Here is a 16,521-nt window from a genome sequence, read left to right on the forward strand (position 1 = left end):
CTTTGAGATCACTTTCAAGTTACTTATGGTCCTGGATGCAACCAAGATCATCTCTGTTTTGGTAGTATATCTTACATTCTCATTATGAAATGATACAAAAAAAAAAAAATTGCCATTCTCAGTTTATCTGAGTGAGCTGAGCTCAAGGCATAGATCTATGTAAGGGACCCCTGGCATCAATAATGTTGATCTACAAGAAGGACAGTGAAAGGGTTAAGAAAGAAAGCTGTAAGTACATCTTGTGTTTGTTGTTGCCTGCTAATTCATGTAGTATATATTCACAAAGACAAGCTTGGCCCAGGTCCGGGTTGTAAGAGAAAAAACTTTAAACCTGTCAAAGTTATATCATTGGTACAGTCAGTAATACAGTGATATAAATTTATACAGTTTAAATTTTCCTCTTATTTACAGTATTTGGAAATGAAACTGGTGGAATGAAGAAGCCAGTTATTATTATGGGTATGGCTAAGAAAGTTAATGCCAAAAAGAAAGGAGAGCTGATGGAGCAAAATCAAGATGCATTAGAATATTCATCTGAAGAAGAGGGAGAAGATCTAAAAGACACCATGGCAAGCATAAATTCTAAAGGAAAAAAGGTGATGTTGGTCATTAACTCTGTTTTAGTAAATTGTAATGATTTTTGAAAGATGACCATACTTGGAATCATTTTCCTCACATATCGCCCACTTTTCATCTTCCACATCTTAGGTGAGTCATGAGTCTAAAGCAGATTAATGAAACATTTGTTGAATAAATCCACAAATAATTGTTGGGCCCCTAGTATATATGGAGTAACAACCATTAAATAAAAACACCAGAATATGTAGAACAGTACAGCAGTATTATTTAAACTCCTGCCAAAAAAAAAAAAATGGTATATGGAGCATTTGTTGGTCTTTATTGTAGCTTTGTGGTTTTACTAGTGGGACTTTGATCAAACTTTCTAATTAATTATTATTATTATTCTTTCAAGAAGCTAGCCATATCCCACTGAGGCAGGGTGGCCCAAAAAGAAAAACGAAAGTTTCTCTTTATAAATTTAGTAATATATACAAGAGAAGGGGTTACTAGCCCCTTGCTCCTGGCATTTTAGTTGCCACTTACAACACTCATGGCTCACGGAGGAAGAATTCTCTTCTGCTTCCCCATGGAGGAATAAACAAGAAGATCTAGTAAGAAAATAGAAGAAAACCCAGAGGGGCATGTGTATATACATGTATATGCTTGTCTGTGCATGTGTAGTGTCTCCTAAGTTTAAGTAGAAGTAGCAAGACGTACCTGAAACCTTGCATGTTTATGAGACAGAAAAAAGACACCAGCAATCCCGTTACACACTCACTTGGCAGGACGGTAGTAGCTCCCTGGGCGGTTGCTGTCTACTAACCTACTACCTAGAATTCTAATAAATTACCCTCAATTTAAGGCCCTCATTTTAACAGCCTTTCTAAATACAGGGCACAATCCACCGGGTGATTTAATTCAGAAACGATGGATCAAATCCATTAGTTACTGAACTGTCAGTAACTGTTATGATCACCATAAAGGAATATCATTTCTGTCTACCACAATCACCATTACCAGCCACCTGCCCCTCATTATGCCTCCTTTAAATCAAGGGTTTACTGTACTTGGATGTTCCTCTAGAAATTACTGTTTTAGTTTATTTGATAGTTTGATATTGTAGAAGAGTATAATTAGGGTGGAAGGCAATCTGGGAGAAGATTCACATGTCCAGTCTGACTAGAGATGGGACTTACATCCACTGCGAGTCATTCACACAGTAAATGCTTGATTGTTAGTTCATTATTATTTGGCTACAAAAATAAATGATATATTCACAAAATTATCCAGCCATTGTTGGTTATTCTTGAATCACAGTTCTTTATGCTGGTATGTAGTTACATTATACTGGCTCACTTTTTCATTTCAGGAGTTGGTGAAGGTTGACCATACTACCATAGATTATGTACCATTCAGAAAGGACTTTTATGTGGAAGTGCCCGAGATTGCTAACATGACAAAGGAGGAAGTTGATGCATACAGGTATTAAATCAGATGGTCTTGTTAGATCCTGTTGGTCTGTGTAGCTGATTATCTTTTTTCAATATGCTGGCTGTCTCCCACCGAGGTAGGGTGACCCAAACAAGAAGAAACACTTTAAACATCACTCACTCCATCATTGTCTTGCTAGAAGCATGCTGATACAGTTCGATACTGCAAATATCCCCACCCCTCCTTCAGAGTAGAGGCACTGTACTTTCCACCTCCAGAACTCAAGCCCATAACTGGTTTCCCTAAATCCCTTCTTAACCCCTTGACTGTCGTAACCCCAAATCCTGAGGTGTCTCCTGGTGTCGCAGAATCCCCCCCCCCCAAAAAAAAAAAATATTCTCAGGAAATGATAGAGAATCTTTTTCCGATTGTAATGACACCAAACGAATGAAATTTGATGGAAAACTGACGGAATTACGCTCTCGCGAAGTTAGCGACCTCGGCATATTAACGAATTGGCGATTTCGCCCACTTTGAGCCCTATTTTCGGCTAATTCCATTGTTCCAGTCGACCAAACTCATAGCTATTTCTTTAGAACTCCATTTTTTCTATAGACTGAATACAAGAAACTGCCCATTTACTGATTTCAACTACCTAATAATGTGGTCAGAAATTTGCAATTTAGCTAATTTCACGAAAATTAAAAAAATATGACAATTTCAAAATAGGGTCCAGAATGAACAGTGTAGACATTCCTGGCTCTAAAATAAAATTTTCTTTGTTCATCAGTCACGTCTCCAGGCCCCTCTGATATTACTCTTGCTTTCTATTTTGAATTTTTATTCAAACAAAAAATAGAAGATTACTGTTATGCAGACTACTGCAATATTGTAATAATTGTATAAATAATGTCAACCCATTCATGACTGCACATTAGAATGGCTAGTTGGACATTTATTGGAAAATGACATCATTTGTTTACTTTTGAACATCGTCAAAAATCAAACATTTCCCCTACTTTGAGCTCCATTTCCAGGTTCTTTTCATAGTAAAACCAATCAAAATCACCTCTATTTCTATAATATGTTTTCCATTCTATCAAATGAGACCAAGAAAACGAGAATATAATCATAAATACTATACGAAAATTGACCACAAAGTTGGCATTTTAATTAAAAAAAACGGTCGGATTTTTTTTCTCATTTTGCACTGCGTGCTCCAGGTTTTTTTTTATATGGTGCACGCTGACCACACAGAGCCATTCTCTCACATGTGGGCCTACCAACTTTCTCCTGCTTGATTTGAAGCCGCTAGAATTTATGAGTATATATACGTCAAGAACGGTGGCTCGTAAGACGTATATATATGACCAAAACAGTCAAAGGGTTAAATGTTACCTTGCTCCCACTCCAGCACATCAAGTCATAAAAACCACTTGCCTCCACTCACTCCTGTGTAGTATGTCTAAGCCCCTTGCACACAAAACCTTCTTTACCCCCTCCTTCTAACCTTTCCTAGGGCAACCCCTACCCCCTTTCCTTCCACTACAAATTTATACCCCCTCCAAGTCATCCTATTATTGTCCATCCTCTCTAAATGTCCAAACCACCTCAACAATCTCTCCTTAGCCTTCTGGTTAATGCTCTTAGTAACCCTGCACTTCCTTCTTTTCTCCAGATTACAAATTCCCTGCATAATATTTACATCACACATTGCTGTCAGACACAGCATCTCGACTGCCTCCATAAACAGGAGCATGTTAGACAGGAGTGATTGTAAACAAGTCGTTTTTAATGAATGTGCTGTTGGAGTGTGAGCATGGTAACACATATGAAGAGATTCAGGAAAACCAATCAGCTGCACTTGAGTACTTGAGGTGGGAAGGGCAGTGCCTGTACTCAGACTGAATGAGGGATGAGGATGTTGCAATTGGAAGGCAATCTGACTGATGACAGCACACTTTAGGAAAGACAGTGAGTGAATTAAAGGTAGTGAATGTGTTTTCTTCTATTCAAGGCTTTTGTATAACAAGCTATAAAGCAGAAAAAATGGCTTAATTACATATCCTTGTAACCCATGGAGAACTTGAACTCACTGAGTGAGAGCAAGCCAAGCATCTTTGTTGCAACATTCACAACCCATGCCTAACAATCATAAAAGTATTGGTACCACAATACTCCCATACATTATCCTTTTTGCCTCCATGGATAATGTTTTTGTCTCCACAGATGGCTCAATATATCACCCATCTTTTTTTTCCCTCATCATTTCTGTGATTCACCTCATCTTTCATAAACCACTCCCATGTATCTGAACACATTCATTTCCATCATACTCTCTCCTTCCCTCCCTCCAAATTCTTCATAATATTCACAATACACACATTGTTCTTAAACATGACATTGTCACTGTCTCTAGCTTCCTTCTCATGACTTAGAAGTTATGATATTATATTGTACTCTGTATTGTGATAACTTATGAGAATTGGTAAAACAAAGATGCTTGGCTTGCTCTCACTCATTAAGTTCAACTTCTCCAAGGTTACAAGGATATGTAATTAAGCCATTTTTTCTGACATTTTTTTCTGCTTTATAGCTTGTTATACAATAACCTTGAATAGATAATTTTATTTTGATTTGGTGATACTAAGGGAGGTTGGAATTTTATTGTGTTTATTTATTTTTTAACTCAGCAGCACTCTCCTGTCAGAGCAGAGTGACCCAAAGAAGAAAACACATTCACTATCTTTAATTCAGTCTCTTTCCAAAAGTGTGCTGTCATCAATCAGATTGCCTTCCAACTGCAACATCCTCATCCCTCATCCAGTCCCACCTCTAGGACTCAAGTGCAGCTGACTGGTTTTCCTGAATCTCTTCATATGTGTTACCCTGCTCACACTCCAACAGCACATTCACTAAACACTACATGTTTTCATTCACTCCTGTCATACATGCTTTTGTTTATTTTTTATATTCAAAATTCTATAGCCTCATAATCCTTGCACATTTAAGAATAAGACAAATACATGCAACCCAATCCCAATTCAGTGGACCCCCGGTTTACGATATTATTTCATTCCAGAAGTATGTTCAGGTGCCAGTACTGACCGAATTTGTTCCCATAAGGAATATTGTGAATTAGATTAGTCCATTTCAGACCCCCAAACATACACATACAAACACACTTACATAAATACACTTACATAATTGGTCGCATTGGGAGCTGATCGTAAACCGGGGGTCCACTGTACATATATATTTCTGAGAAAATATTTGCTATGTCATCCTCTGGAGGATATACCTGGACTCCTCACATACAAGCATGAAACATGGTACACAGAAACATATAACATGAATTACAAAATTTGAATTTGACAGTCTAGTAGTGAAGATGAAAAATGTTATGTGCATAAGGTAAATAAGGAACTAGCCTCCAGTGTTGAAAATGTTCTTCATGTTATAACCAAAAATAAAGTTGATACATAGTTCAGTATAGCAGGGAAGTCTGTAAATAAACACTGCTGGGTCATATAATTTGGATTTTTTTTTTTTTTTTTGTCAAGGATGAAAGTAAAGAAATCAGATGACATTAGGTAATTATAATGTATTTTCTTCTTCATGTACAGTATGCTATCTTACAAAACTTATCGTGTTACGTTAAATCCGCCATACGAAGCATTTGAACGCAAAAATTTTGCCTGGCCTCACGATAAAAAACTCGCCTTACGTGATTCGTCCGGGACGCGTCCCACGTGTGACCTCAGCGCCAGTGTTTACAAGCCAGCCAGTGCGGTCGCATCTACGCATACATTCGGTACATTTCACATTATCCCAGTGCTTTTAGTGCTTGTAACTGCAAAATAAGTCACCATGGACCCCAAGAAAGCTTTTAGTGCCATCCCTGTGGTAAAAAGGGCAAGAATTAATATGGAATTGAAAAAAGAGATTAAGGAAATGTGTGCAAAGTGGGTTGAACTGCAAACCTTTACAGATGAAAATCACCCTGACACAGCTACTGCAAGCTGTGTTGGCAACCTGTACAATGACAATGTTATGGCCCATTTTAGGAAAGTCTTAAAGGAACGGGAGGTACAGAGCTCTATGGACAGATTTGTTGTGCGACAGAGGTCCAGTGACTCTCAAGCTGGTCCTAGTGGCATTAAAAGAAGAAGGGAAGTAACCCCGGAAAAGGACTTGCTACCTCAAATCCTAATGGAAGGGGATTCCCCTTCTAAACAATAACTTCCATACTCTCCCCTCCAATCCCATCAATCATCACCAGATCTTCAATAAAGGCAAGTGTCATGTATTCTATTCTTAGTAGAGTAGCATTTGTGCATGTCTTCTTCAGTTTGTTTGTATGAAAATTAATATTTCATCTGGTAAAAAAAAAAAATTTTTCATACTTTGGGGTGTCAGGAACGGATTAATTTTATTTCCATTATTTTTTATGGGGAAAATTAATTCAGCTAACAATAATTTCGGCTTACGATGAGCTCTCAGGAACGGATTAATATCGTAAGGCGGGGGTCCACTGTATATCCAAAATTGATTAGCTGGTACTATGAATGTCTTTCCAAGCATTATTCAATTTTGGATGTAATTTTGCAGTTGCATTAGCAATATTAACTATGTAAAGAAGCTTTTTAAGAGAGCTAAGTGACTGTAATGTATTTTTGATTTACCTGTAACCATTATTTGATCCATTATACCATTTTGTTTTGCAAGGGCGGAGTTGGAGGGCATCAAGGTCAAGGGTCAGGGATGTCCAAAGCCAATTAAAACCTGGGCCCAATGTGGAGTCAGCAAGAGGATCTTAGATGTGTTGAAGAAGAGTAATTACGAGAAACCAACACCAATTCAAGTACAAGTAAGATAGTCTACCATCTTAATTATTAAGACCCATCTCTGCAAAATTGTAATCAGAATGTATTCAGATATTTAGGAGTGGAAGTGTCAGCAGATGGGTCCATGAGAGATGAGGTGAATCATAGAATTGATGAAGGGAAAAAGGTGAGTGGTGCACTGAGGAATCAGTGGAGACAAAGAATTTTGTCCATGGAAGCAAAGAAGGGAATGTATGAGAGTATAGTTATGCCAATGCTCTTATATGTGTGTGAGGCATGGGTGGTGAATGTTGCAACAAGGAGAAGGCTGGAGGCAGTAGAGATGTCATGTCTGAGGGCAATGTGTGGTGTGAATATAATGTAGAGAATTCATTGTTTGGAAATTAGGAGTTGGTGTGGGATTACCAAAACTGTTATCCGGAGAGGTTGTTGAGGTATTTCAGACATGTAGAGAGGATGGAACAAAATAGAATGACTTCGAGAGTGTATAAATCCGTAGTGGAGGGAAGGCAGGGTAGGGGTTGGCCAGGACAAGGTTGGAGGGAGGGGGTAAAGGAGGTTTTGTGTGTGTGGGGCTTGGATTTCCTGCAAGCTTGCGTGAGTGTGTTAGATAGGAGCAAATGGAGACAAATGGCTTTTAGGACTTGACATGCTGTTGGAGTGTGAGCCATGTAACATTTATGAAGGGATTCAGGGATACCGGCAGGCTGGAGATGGGAAGTACAGTGCCTGTACTCTGAAGGAGGGGTGTTAATGTTGCAGTTTTATAACTGTAGTGTAAGCACAGCTCTGGCAAGACAGTGGAGTGAATGATGATGAAAGTTTTTATTTTTCGGGCCACCCTGCCTTGGTGGGAGAAGGCCGATGTGTTAATAAAAATAAATAAATACTAAACATTTTGTCATTGAGTGTTGTTGCCACCATACTTTCGTACATTCTCCATTTTCCTCCGTGGATAATGTTCTTTGTCTCCACATATGCCTTAGTACACCACCCAATTTTTTTTTCATCAATTCTATTGTTCACCTCGACTTTCACAGACTCATCTGCCAGTAAGTTCACTCCCAATTTTTTTTTTTTTTTTTAACAAGTCGGCCGTGTCCCACCAAGGCAGGGTGACCCAAAAAGAAAGAAAATCCCCAAAAAGAAAATACTTTCATCATCATTCAACACTTTCACCTCACTCACACATAATCACTGTTTTTGCAGAGGTGTTCAGAACACAACAGTTTAGAAGCATATATGTATAAAGAGACACAACATATCCCTCCAAACTGCTAATATCCTGAAACCCCTCCTTTACAGTGCAGGCATTTTACTTCCCATTTCCAGTACTCAAGTCTGGCTATATAAAAATAACTGGTTTCCCTGAATCCCTTCACTAAATATTGCCCTGCTCACACTCCAACAGATCGTCAGGTCCCAAATACCATTCGTCTCCATTCACTCCTATCGAACACGCTCATGCACGCCTGTTGGAAGTCCAAGCCCCTCGCCCACAATACCTCCCTTACCCCTTCCTTCCAACCTTTACGAGGACGACCCCCACCCCGCCTTCCTTCCCCTACAGATTTAAATGCTCTAAATGTCATTCTACTTTGGTCCATTCTCTAAATGACCAAACCACCTCAACAACCTCTCTTCAGTCCTCTGACTAATACTTTTATTAACTCCACACCTTCTCCTAATTTCCACACTCCGAATTTTCTGCATAATATTTATCCCACACATTGCCCTTAGACAGGACATCTCCACTGCCTCCAACCACCTCCTTGCTGCTGCATTCACAACCCAAGCTTCACACCCATATAAGAGTGTTGGTACTACTATACTTTCATACATTCCCTTCTTTGCCTCCATAGATAACGTTTTTTGTCTCCTCGTATACCTCAACGCACCACTCACCTTTTTTCCCTCATCAATTCTATGATTAACCTCATCCTTCATAAATCCATCTGCTGGCACGTCAACTCCCAAGTATCTCAAAACATTCACTTCTTCCATACTCCTCCTCCCCAATTTGATATCCAATTTTTCTTTATCTAAATCATTTGATACTCTCATGACCTAACACTTTTCTATGTTCACTTTCAACTTTCTACCTTTATACACACTCCCAAACTCATCCACTAACCTCTGTAATTTTTCTTTAGAATCTCCCATGAGCACAGTATCATCAGCAAAAAAACAACTGTGTCAATTCCCATTTTGTATTTGATTCCCCATAATTTAATCCCACCCCTCTCCCGAACACCCTAGCATTTACTTCTTTTACAACCCATCTATAAATATATTAAACAACCATGGTGACATTACACATCCCTGTCTAAGACCTACTTTTACCAGGAAATAGTCTCCCTCTCTTCTACATACCCTAACCTGAGCCTAACTATCCTCATAAAAACTCTTTACAGCATTTAGTAACTTACCACCTATTCCATATGTACACGTACTTGCAACATCTGCCACATTGCTCCCCTATCCACTCTATCATATGCCTTTTCTAAATCCATAAATGCAATAAAAACTTCCCTAGCGTTATCTAAATACTGTTCACATATATGCTTCAATGTAAACACTTGATCTACACATCCCCTACTCTGAAACCTCCTTGCTCATCCGCAATCCTACATTCTGTCTTACCTCTAATTCTTCAATTATAACCCTACCGTACACTTTTCCTGGTATACTCAGTAAACTTATTCCTCTGTAATTTTTACAATCTGTTTTGTCCCCCTTCCCTTTATATAAAGGGACTATACATGCTCTCTGCCAATCCCTAGGTACCTTCCCCTCTTTCATACATTTATTAAAGAAAAATAGCAACCACTCCAACACTATATATCCCCCCTTGCTTTTAACATTTCTGTCATGATCCCGTCAGTTCCAGCTGCTTTACCCCCTTTCATTCTACATATTGCCTCACGCACCTCCCCCACACTCACATCCTGTTCTTCTTCACTCCTAAAAGATGGTATACCTCCCTGGCCAGTGCATGAAATTACCGTTTCCCTTTCTTCGTCGACATTTAAAAATTTCTCAAAATATTCTCGCCATCTTCCCAAAACCTCCATCTCCCCATCTACTAACTCCCCTACTCAGTTTTTAACTGACAAATCCATTCGTTCTCTAGGCTTTCTTAACTTGTTTAACTCACTCCAAAATTTTTTCTTATTTTCATTAAAATTTCTTGACAGTGTCTCTCCCACTCTATCATCTGCTCTTCTTTTGCATTCTCTCACCACTCTCTTTACCTTTCTTTTGCTCTCCATATACTCTACTCTTCTTATAACGCTTCTGCTTTGGAAAAACCTCTCATAAGCTAACTTTTTTTTCTTTTATCACACCCTTTACTTCATCATTCCACCAATCACTTCTCTTTCCTCCTGCACCCACCCTCCTATAACCACAAACTTCTGCCCCACATTCTAATACTGCATTTTTAAAACTATTCCAACCCTCTTTAACCCCCCCACTACTCATACTTGCACCAGCCCACCTTTCTGCCAGTAGTTGCTTATATCTCACCCGAACTTCCTCCTCCTTTAGTTTATACACTTTTACCTCCCTCTTGCTTGTTGTTGCCATTTTCCTCTTTTCCCATCTACCTCTTACTCTAACTGTAGCACAACTAAATAATGATCTGATATATCAGTTGCCCCTTTATAAATGTGTTCATCCTGGAGCCTACCCATCAACCTTTTATCCACCAATACATAATCTAACAAACTACTTTCATTACATGCTATATCATACCTTGTATATTTATTTATCCTCTTCTTCATAAAATATGTATTACTTATTACCAAACCTCTTTCAACACATAGCTGAATTAAAGGCTCCCCATTTTCATTTACCCCTGGCACCCCAAATTTACCTACTACTCCCTCCACAACATTTTTGCCCACTTTAGCATTGAAATCCCCAGCCACCATTACTCTCACACTTGGTTCAAAACTCCCCATACATTCACTCAACATTTCCCAAAATCTCTCTCTCTCTCTCCTCTACACTTCTCTCTTCTGAAGGTTCATATACGCTTACTATAACCCACTTTTTACATCCAACCTTTATTTTACTCAACATAATCCTTGAATTAATACATTTGTAGTCCCTCTTTTCCTGCCATAACTTATCCTTCAACATTATTGCTACTCCTTTAGCTCTAACTCTATTTGAAACCCCTGACCTAATCCCATTTATTCTTCTCCACTGAAACTCTCCCACCCCCTTCAGCTTTGTTTCACTTAAAGCCAGGACATCCAGCTTCTTCTCATTCATAACATCCACAATCATCTCTTTCTTATCATTTGCACAACATCCACGCACATTCAGACTTCCCACTTTGACAATTTTCATCTTCTTATTCTTTTTAGTAATTATTACAGGAAAACGGGTTACTAGCCCATTGTTCTCGGCATTATAGTTGTCTTTTACAACACGCATGGCTTACGGAGGGAAGATTCTTATTCCACTTCCCCATGGATATAAAACTAAAAGTAATAAGACCAAGAACTATTAAGATAAAATCAAAGAAAACTCTGATGAGTGTGTATAAATAAACATATACATGTATGTGTAGTGTGACCTAAGTGTAAGTAGAAGTAGCAAGACGTACCTGTAATCTTGCATATTTATGAGACAGACAAAAGACACCAGCAATCCTACCATCATGTAAAATGATTACAGGCTTTTGTTTCACACTTGGCAAGATGGTAGTAACCCCCTGGGTGGTTGCTGTCTACCAACCTACTACCTGAACATATTCACTTCCTCTGTACTCCCTCCTTCCAATCTAATATTCAGTGTTTCATTACCTAGTTCTTTTCTTTGTTCACTTTTAATTTTTTTTACATACCCCCCAAATTTGTCTACTATTCTTTATAACTTCTCTTCAGAATCCCCCAAAAGCAGTGTCATTGGCAAAAAGGAGCTGTGACAACTCCCACTTTGTTTCAGATTCTGTATATTTTAATCCCACACCTCTCCCCAACACCCTAGTATTCACGTCTTTTACAATTCCATCTATAAATATGTCAAATAATCATGGTGACATTACACATCATTGTCTTAAGGACTACTTTTACTGGAAAATAGTCTTTCCTGCTTACCCTAACCTAAGCCTCACATTCCTTATTAAAATCTTAATTGTTTTCAGTAATGAACCACTTATTCCATACCTTAACTCACGAAATCGTAATGACACGATTGCAAACAAACCATACCATGGACGGGGATAGAACCCAGCGACCAGAGAGTCTCAAAACTCTAGACCGTTGCGTTAGCCACTGGGCTAGCTAGCCATAATAAGATTCATCCAACTAGGTATATTTCTATACCATAGGAAGGTTAGCATAGGCACCGCTGTGACCATAAATGCAAGTTTTTACCGACGAATCTCCAGCTAGCATGGCCATGACGAACTCTAGCTCAAGTCCTCTCAAAGCCGTCAACATGGTTTGTTTGCAATCGTGTCATTACGATTTCGTGAGTCATGTTGATGGCTTTGAGGGGACTTGTGCTAGAGTTTGTCACAGCCATGCTAGCTGGAGATTAGTCTGTAAAAACTTGCATTTGTGGTTGCAGTGGTGCCTATGCTAACCTTCCTATGGATGAATCTTATTGTGGCTAGCTGGCCCAGTGGCTAACGCGACGGTCTGGAGTTTTGAGACTCTCTGATCATGGGTTATATCCCCGTCCATGGTATGGTTTATTCCATACCTTGCAACACCTGCCACATTAATTCCCTATCCGCCCTATCACATGCCTTTTCTAATTCCATAAATGCAAAGAAAGATTCCTTACATTTATCTAAATATTGTTCACTTATATGCCTCAGTGAAACACTTGGTCTACACCTCTCCTATTTTTTCTAATGCCTCCTTGTTCATTTGCGATCCTGCTCTCAGTCTTACCCATAATTCTTTCAATAACGACTCTACCATATACTTTACCTGGTATACTCAACAGGCTTATTTCCCTATTATTTTTGCACTCTTTTTGTCCCCCCCCCTTTCCTTTATACAAAGGAACCATACATGTTCTGTCAATCCTTAGGTACCTTCCTCTCTTTCATACATTTATTGAACAAAGGTACTAACCACTCCAAAATTATATCCTTGCCTTCTTTTAACACTTCTGTCTGGATCCCATCAGTCCCAGCTGCTTTACCTTTATCATTTTACCCACTGTCTCACACACTTTACCCATTCTCATATCCGGTTCTTCCTTAACCCTTTGAGGGTTTCGGCCATACTAGTACGGCTTACGACCCAGGGTTTTTGACGTACTAGTACGCCTAAATTCTAGCACCCTCAAATCTAGTGGGAGAAAGCTGGTAGGCCTACATATGAAAGAATGGGTCTATGTGGTCAGTGTGCACAGTATAAAAAAAATCCTGCAGCAGGCAGTGCATAATGAGAAAAAAAACTTTGACCGTTTTTTTTAATAAAACAGCGACTTTGCACTGTATTTTCGTATGGTATTTATTGTTGTATTCTAGTTTTCTTGGTCTCATTCTATAGAATGGAAGACATATTACAGAAATAGAGATGATTTTGACTGGTTTTACAATGAAAAGTACCTTGAAATTGAGCTCAAAGTAGCAGAAATGTTCAATTTTTACCAAAGTTCAAAAGTAAACAAATCATGCCAAGCGTCCAATACACGTCAACTGGTGAGTCTAATATTCTTTCGCAAGTATGCCAATATTATTTATACCATTTTTTACACTAATGCAGTAGTCTGCATAACAGTAAGTCTTCTATTTTTTGTGAGAATAAAAATTCAAAGTGGAAAACAAAAGAATGTAAGAGGGGCCTTGAGACGTGACTAATGAACAGAGAAAATGTCATTTTAGTGCCAGGAATGTCTTTCTTGTTTATTCTGGACCCTATTCGGAAATTGGCATCTTTTGAAATTTGTGTGAAATTGGCAAAATTGCTAAATTCTGACCACTGTACTGGATAGTTGAAATTGATAAATGGGTGGTTTCTTGCACTCATTTGATAGAAAAAATGGAGTTCTAGCGAAATATTCATGTTTTTTGTCAACTAGTACAGTGGAATTGGCCGAAAATGGGGCTCAAATTGGGCAAGATTGCCGATGTGTAAACATCGCCGAGACCGCTAACTTCGCGAGAGCATAATTCCGTAAGTTTTCCATCAAATTTCAAACTTTTGGTGTCATTATGATCGGGAAAAGATTCTCTATCTTTTCGTAAGAGAAAATTATTTTTTTTTTTTTTAAATTTGGCCGACCCTGAGAACGAGTCTCGGAGAGGGCCTGTCGACCCTCAAAGGGTTAATCCTAAAAGATGTTATACCTCCCTGACCAGTGCATGAAATCACTGCGTAGCTTTCTTCATCAATGTTTAACAGTTCCTCAGAATAATCCTGCCATCTTCTCCATACCTCCACCTCCCCATCTAATAACTTCCCTCATCTACATTTGTTCCCTAGGCTTTCTCACCCAATTAATCTCACTCCAAAACTTTTTCTTATTCTCAGCAAAATTTTGGACACAACCTCACCCACTCTCTCATTTGCTCTTTTTTTGCACTCCCGCACCACTCTCTTAACCTCTTTTACTCTCCTTATCATATCTCATACTTATTTATCCTCTTTTTCTTAAAATATGTATTACTGTTATTAAACCTCTTTGTATACAAAGTTCAAAGGCCCATTATTTAGCAATTTCTCTTGCTTCTTGACTTGTCTTAGCAAAGAAATTTTATAGTTAGACATACAGTAAACCTGCAATTTAATGGAATAATAGGGAAAAGAGGGTGGTCAGTAATAAGGATTGTGATGGATAGAAATGAGGGTGTTTTGCCATGATCATGACAATAATGGATAATTCTGTAATCAGCAGATTTTGTCCATTATTTTTTTGATCAACTGACTCCATGGATATTGTCCTATATTTTTGAAGGGAATGTATGAAAGTATAGTGGTACCAACACTCTTATATGGGTGTGAAGCTTGGGTTGTAAATGCTGCGGCGAAGAGGCAGCTGGAGGCAGTGGAGATGTCATGTCTAAGGGCAATATGTGGTGTAAATATTATGCAGAAAATTCGGAGTATGGAAATTAGGAGGTATGTAGTTACTAAAAGTGTTAGTCAGAGGGCTGAAGAGGGATTGTTGAGGTGATTTTGTCATTTAGAAAGAATGGAACAAAGTAGAATGACTTGGAGAGTGTATAACTCTGTAGGGAAAGAAAGGTGGGGTAGGGGTCGTCCTCGAAAAGGTTGGAGGGAAGAGGTAAAGGAAGTTTTGTGGGCGAGGAGCTTGGACTTCCAGCAAGCATGCGTGAGCGTGTTAGATAGGAGTGAATGGAGACGAATGGTTTTTGGGACCTGATGAGCTGTTGGAGTGTGAACAAGGTAATATTTTGTGAAGTTATTCAGGGAAACCAGTTAGCCTGACTTGAGTCCTGGAAATGGGAAGTACAATGCCTGTATTTTAAAGGAGGGGTTTGGGATATTGGCAGTTTGGGGGGACTTCTTTACTGTTGTATCTGAGCGCCTCTGCAAAGACAGTGATTATGTATGAGTGATGGTGAAAGTGTTGAATGATGATGAAAGTATTTTTCTTTCTTTTTGGGTTTTTCTTTGTTTTTGGGTTACCCTGCCTCAGTGAGAAATGGCCAATGTGTTAAAAAAAAAAAATTGAAGTCCATTAAATCAAGTGTTTAGTGTATGTGCAGAAAAATAATGATAAATATTTGTTCTTACTAATGTCAGTGTAAGGATTTTACCACCAGTTTGATCTGAATACATACATAGTTACATTATTACTGAGAGTAACGTTATACAGTGGACCCCCGCATAACGATTACCTCCGAATGTGACCAATTATGTAAGTGCGTTTGTACGTGTATGTTTGGGGGTCTGAAATGGACTAATCTACTTCACAATATTTCTTATGGGAACAAATTCGGTCAGTACTGGCACCTGAACATACTTCTGGAGTGAAAAAATATCGTTAACCGGGGGTCCACTGTATATTGCAACTCTATTGTTTTTATTCAACTTAATTTCATTATCAGGCTATTCCAGCCATCATGAAAGGTAGGGACGTCATAGGGATTGCCAAGACTGGATCAGGAAAGACACTGGCATTTCTTCTCCCAATGTTTCGGCATATTGTGGATCAGCCGCCACTGGAGGATACAGATGGTCCTACTGCCATCATTATGACTCCCACTCGTGAACTCTGCATGCAGATTGGCAAGTACTACTAATTGGTTTTTTATCTCCACCTTGTCCTTCCTAAAATATACTGAAATGCATTATATAAAGTCAGTTGCTCTTATTTTTTTAAAGACTAATAGGCCAATAAAATTTAAGTCATGATGGTGAATATAAAATAGTGTTATAAAAGTGTTTTGGTTTTTAGCTTATGTATTTTATATTATGTGCATAGGGATTATCCTTGAGAATATTATATTTGACACTGATTTAAGTACTATTATCACTAAAGGCTAACAATTTGTTCTCTTATCTTTTTAATAAAAAATGTATTTATTAATTTAGTATAATTTTATAAGAGTTTTATAAATGCACAGCATTCTACAAAATAGTTAACTGATTTGAATCAAGGATCACAACTAATGTATGTTGTATCACTTCATTATTCATTTGTGTTTGTTCTGGCATATATGCATTATGCAGATTGATTG

The 16,521-nt window shown here is 38.4% G+C and overlaps 1 protein-coding gene across 6 annotated transcripts in view; it reads left to right on the forward strand.

Moving 5' to 3' along the window:
- The window catches only part of Prp5 (pre-mRNA processing factor 5), a gene marked incomplete at its 3' end in the record, with an annotated part of 69,756 nt that overhangs the window by 31,351 nt on the left and 21,884 nt on the right, over positions 1-16,521 (forward strand). For all 6 annotated transcript variants that reach the window (XM_070091734.1, XM_070091747.1, XM_070091741.1 and 3 more), the window contains 4 exon segments: positions 412-596; positions 1,931-2,043; positions 6,721-6,862; positions 15,889-16,069. In XM_070091734.1, the coding sequence (XP_069947835.1) occupies positions 412-596; positions 1,931-2,043; positions 6,721-6,862; positions 15,889-16,069 (621 nt within the window).

This window comes from Cherax quadricarinatus, chromosome 3, assembly GCF_038502225.1.
Source record: "Cherax quadricarinatus isolate ZL_2023a chromosome 3, ASM3850222v1, whole genome shotgun sequence".
NCBI classification, from domain to species: domain Eukaryota; kingdom Metazoa; phylum Arthropoda; class Malacostraca; order Decapoda; family Parastacidae; genus Cherax; species Cherax quadricarinatus.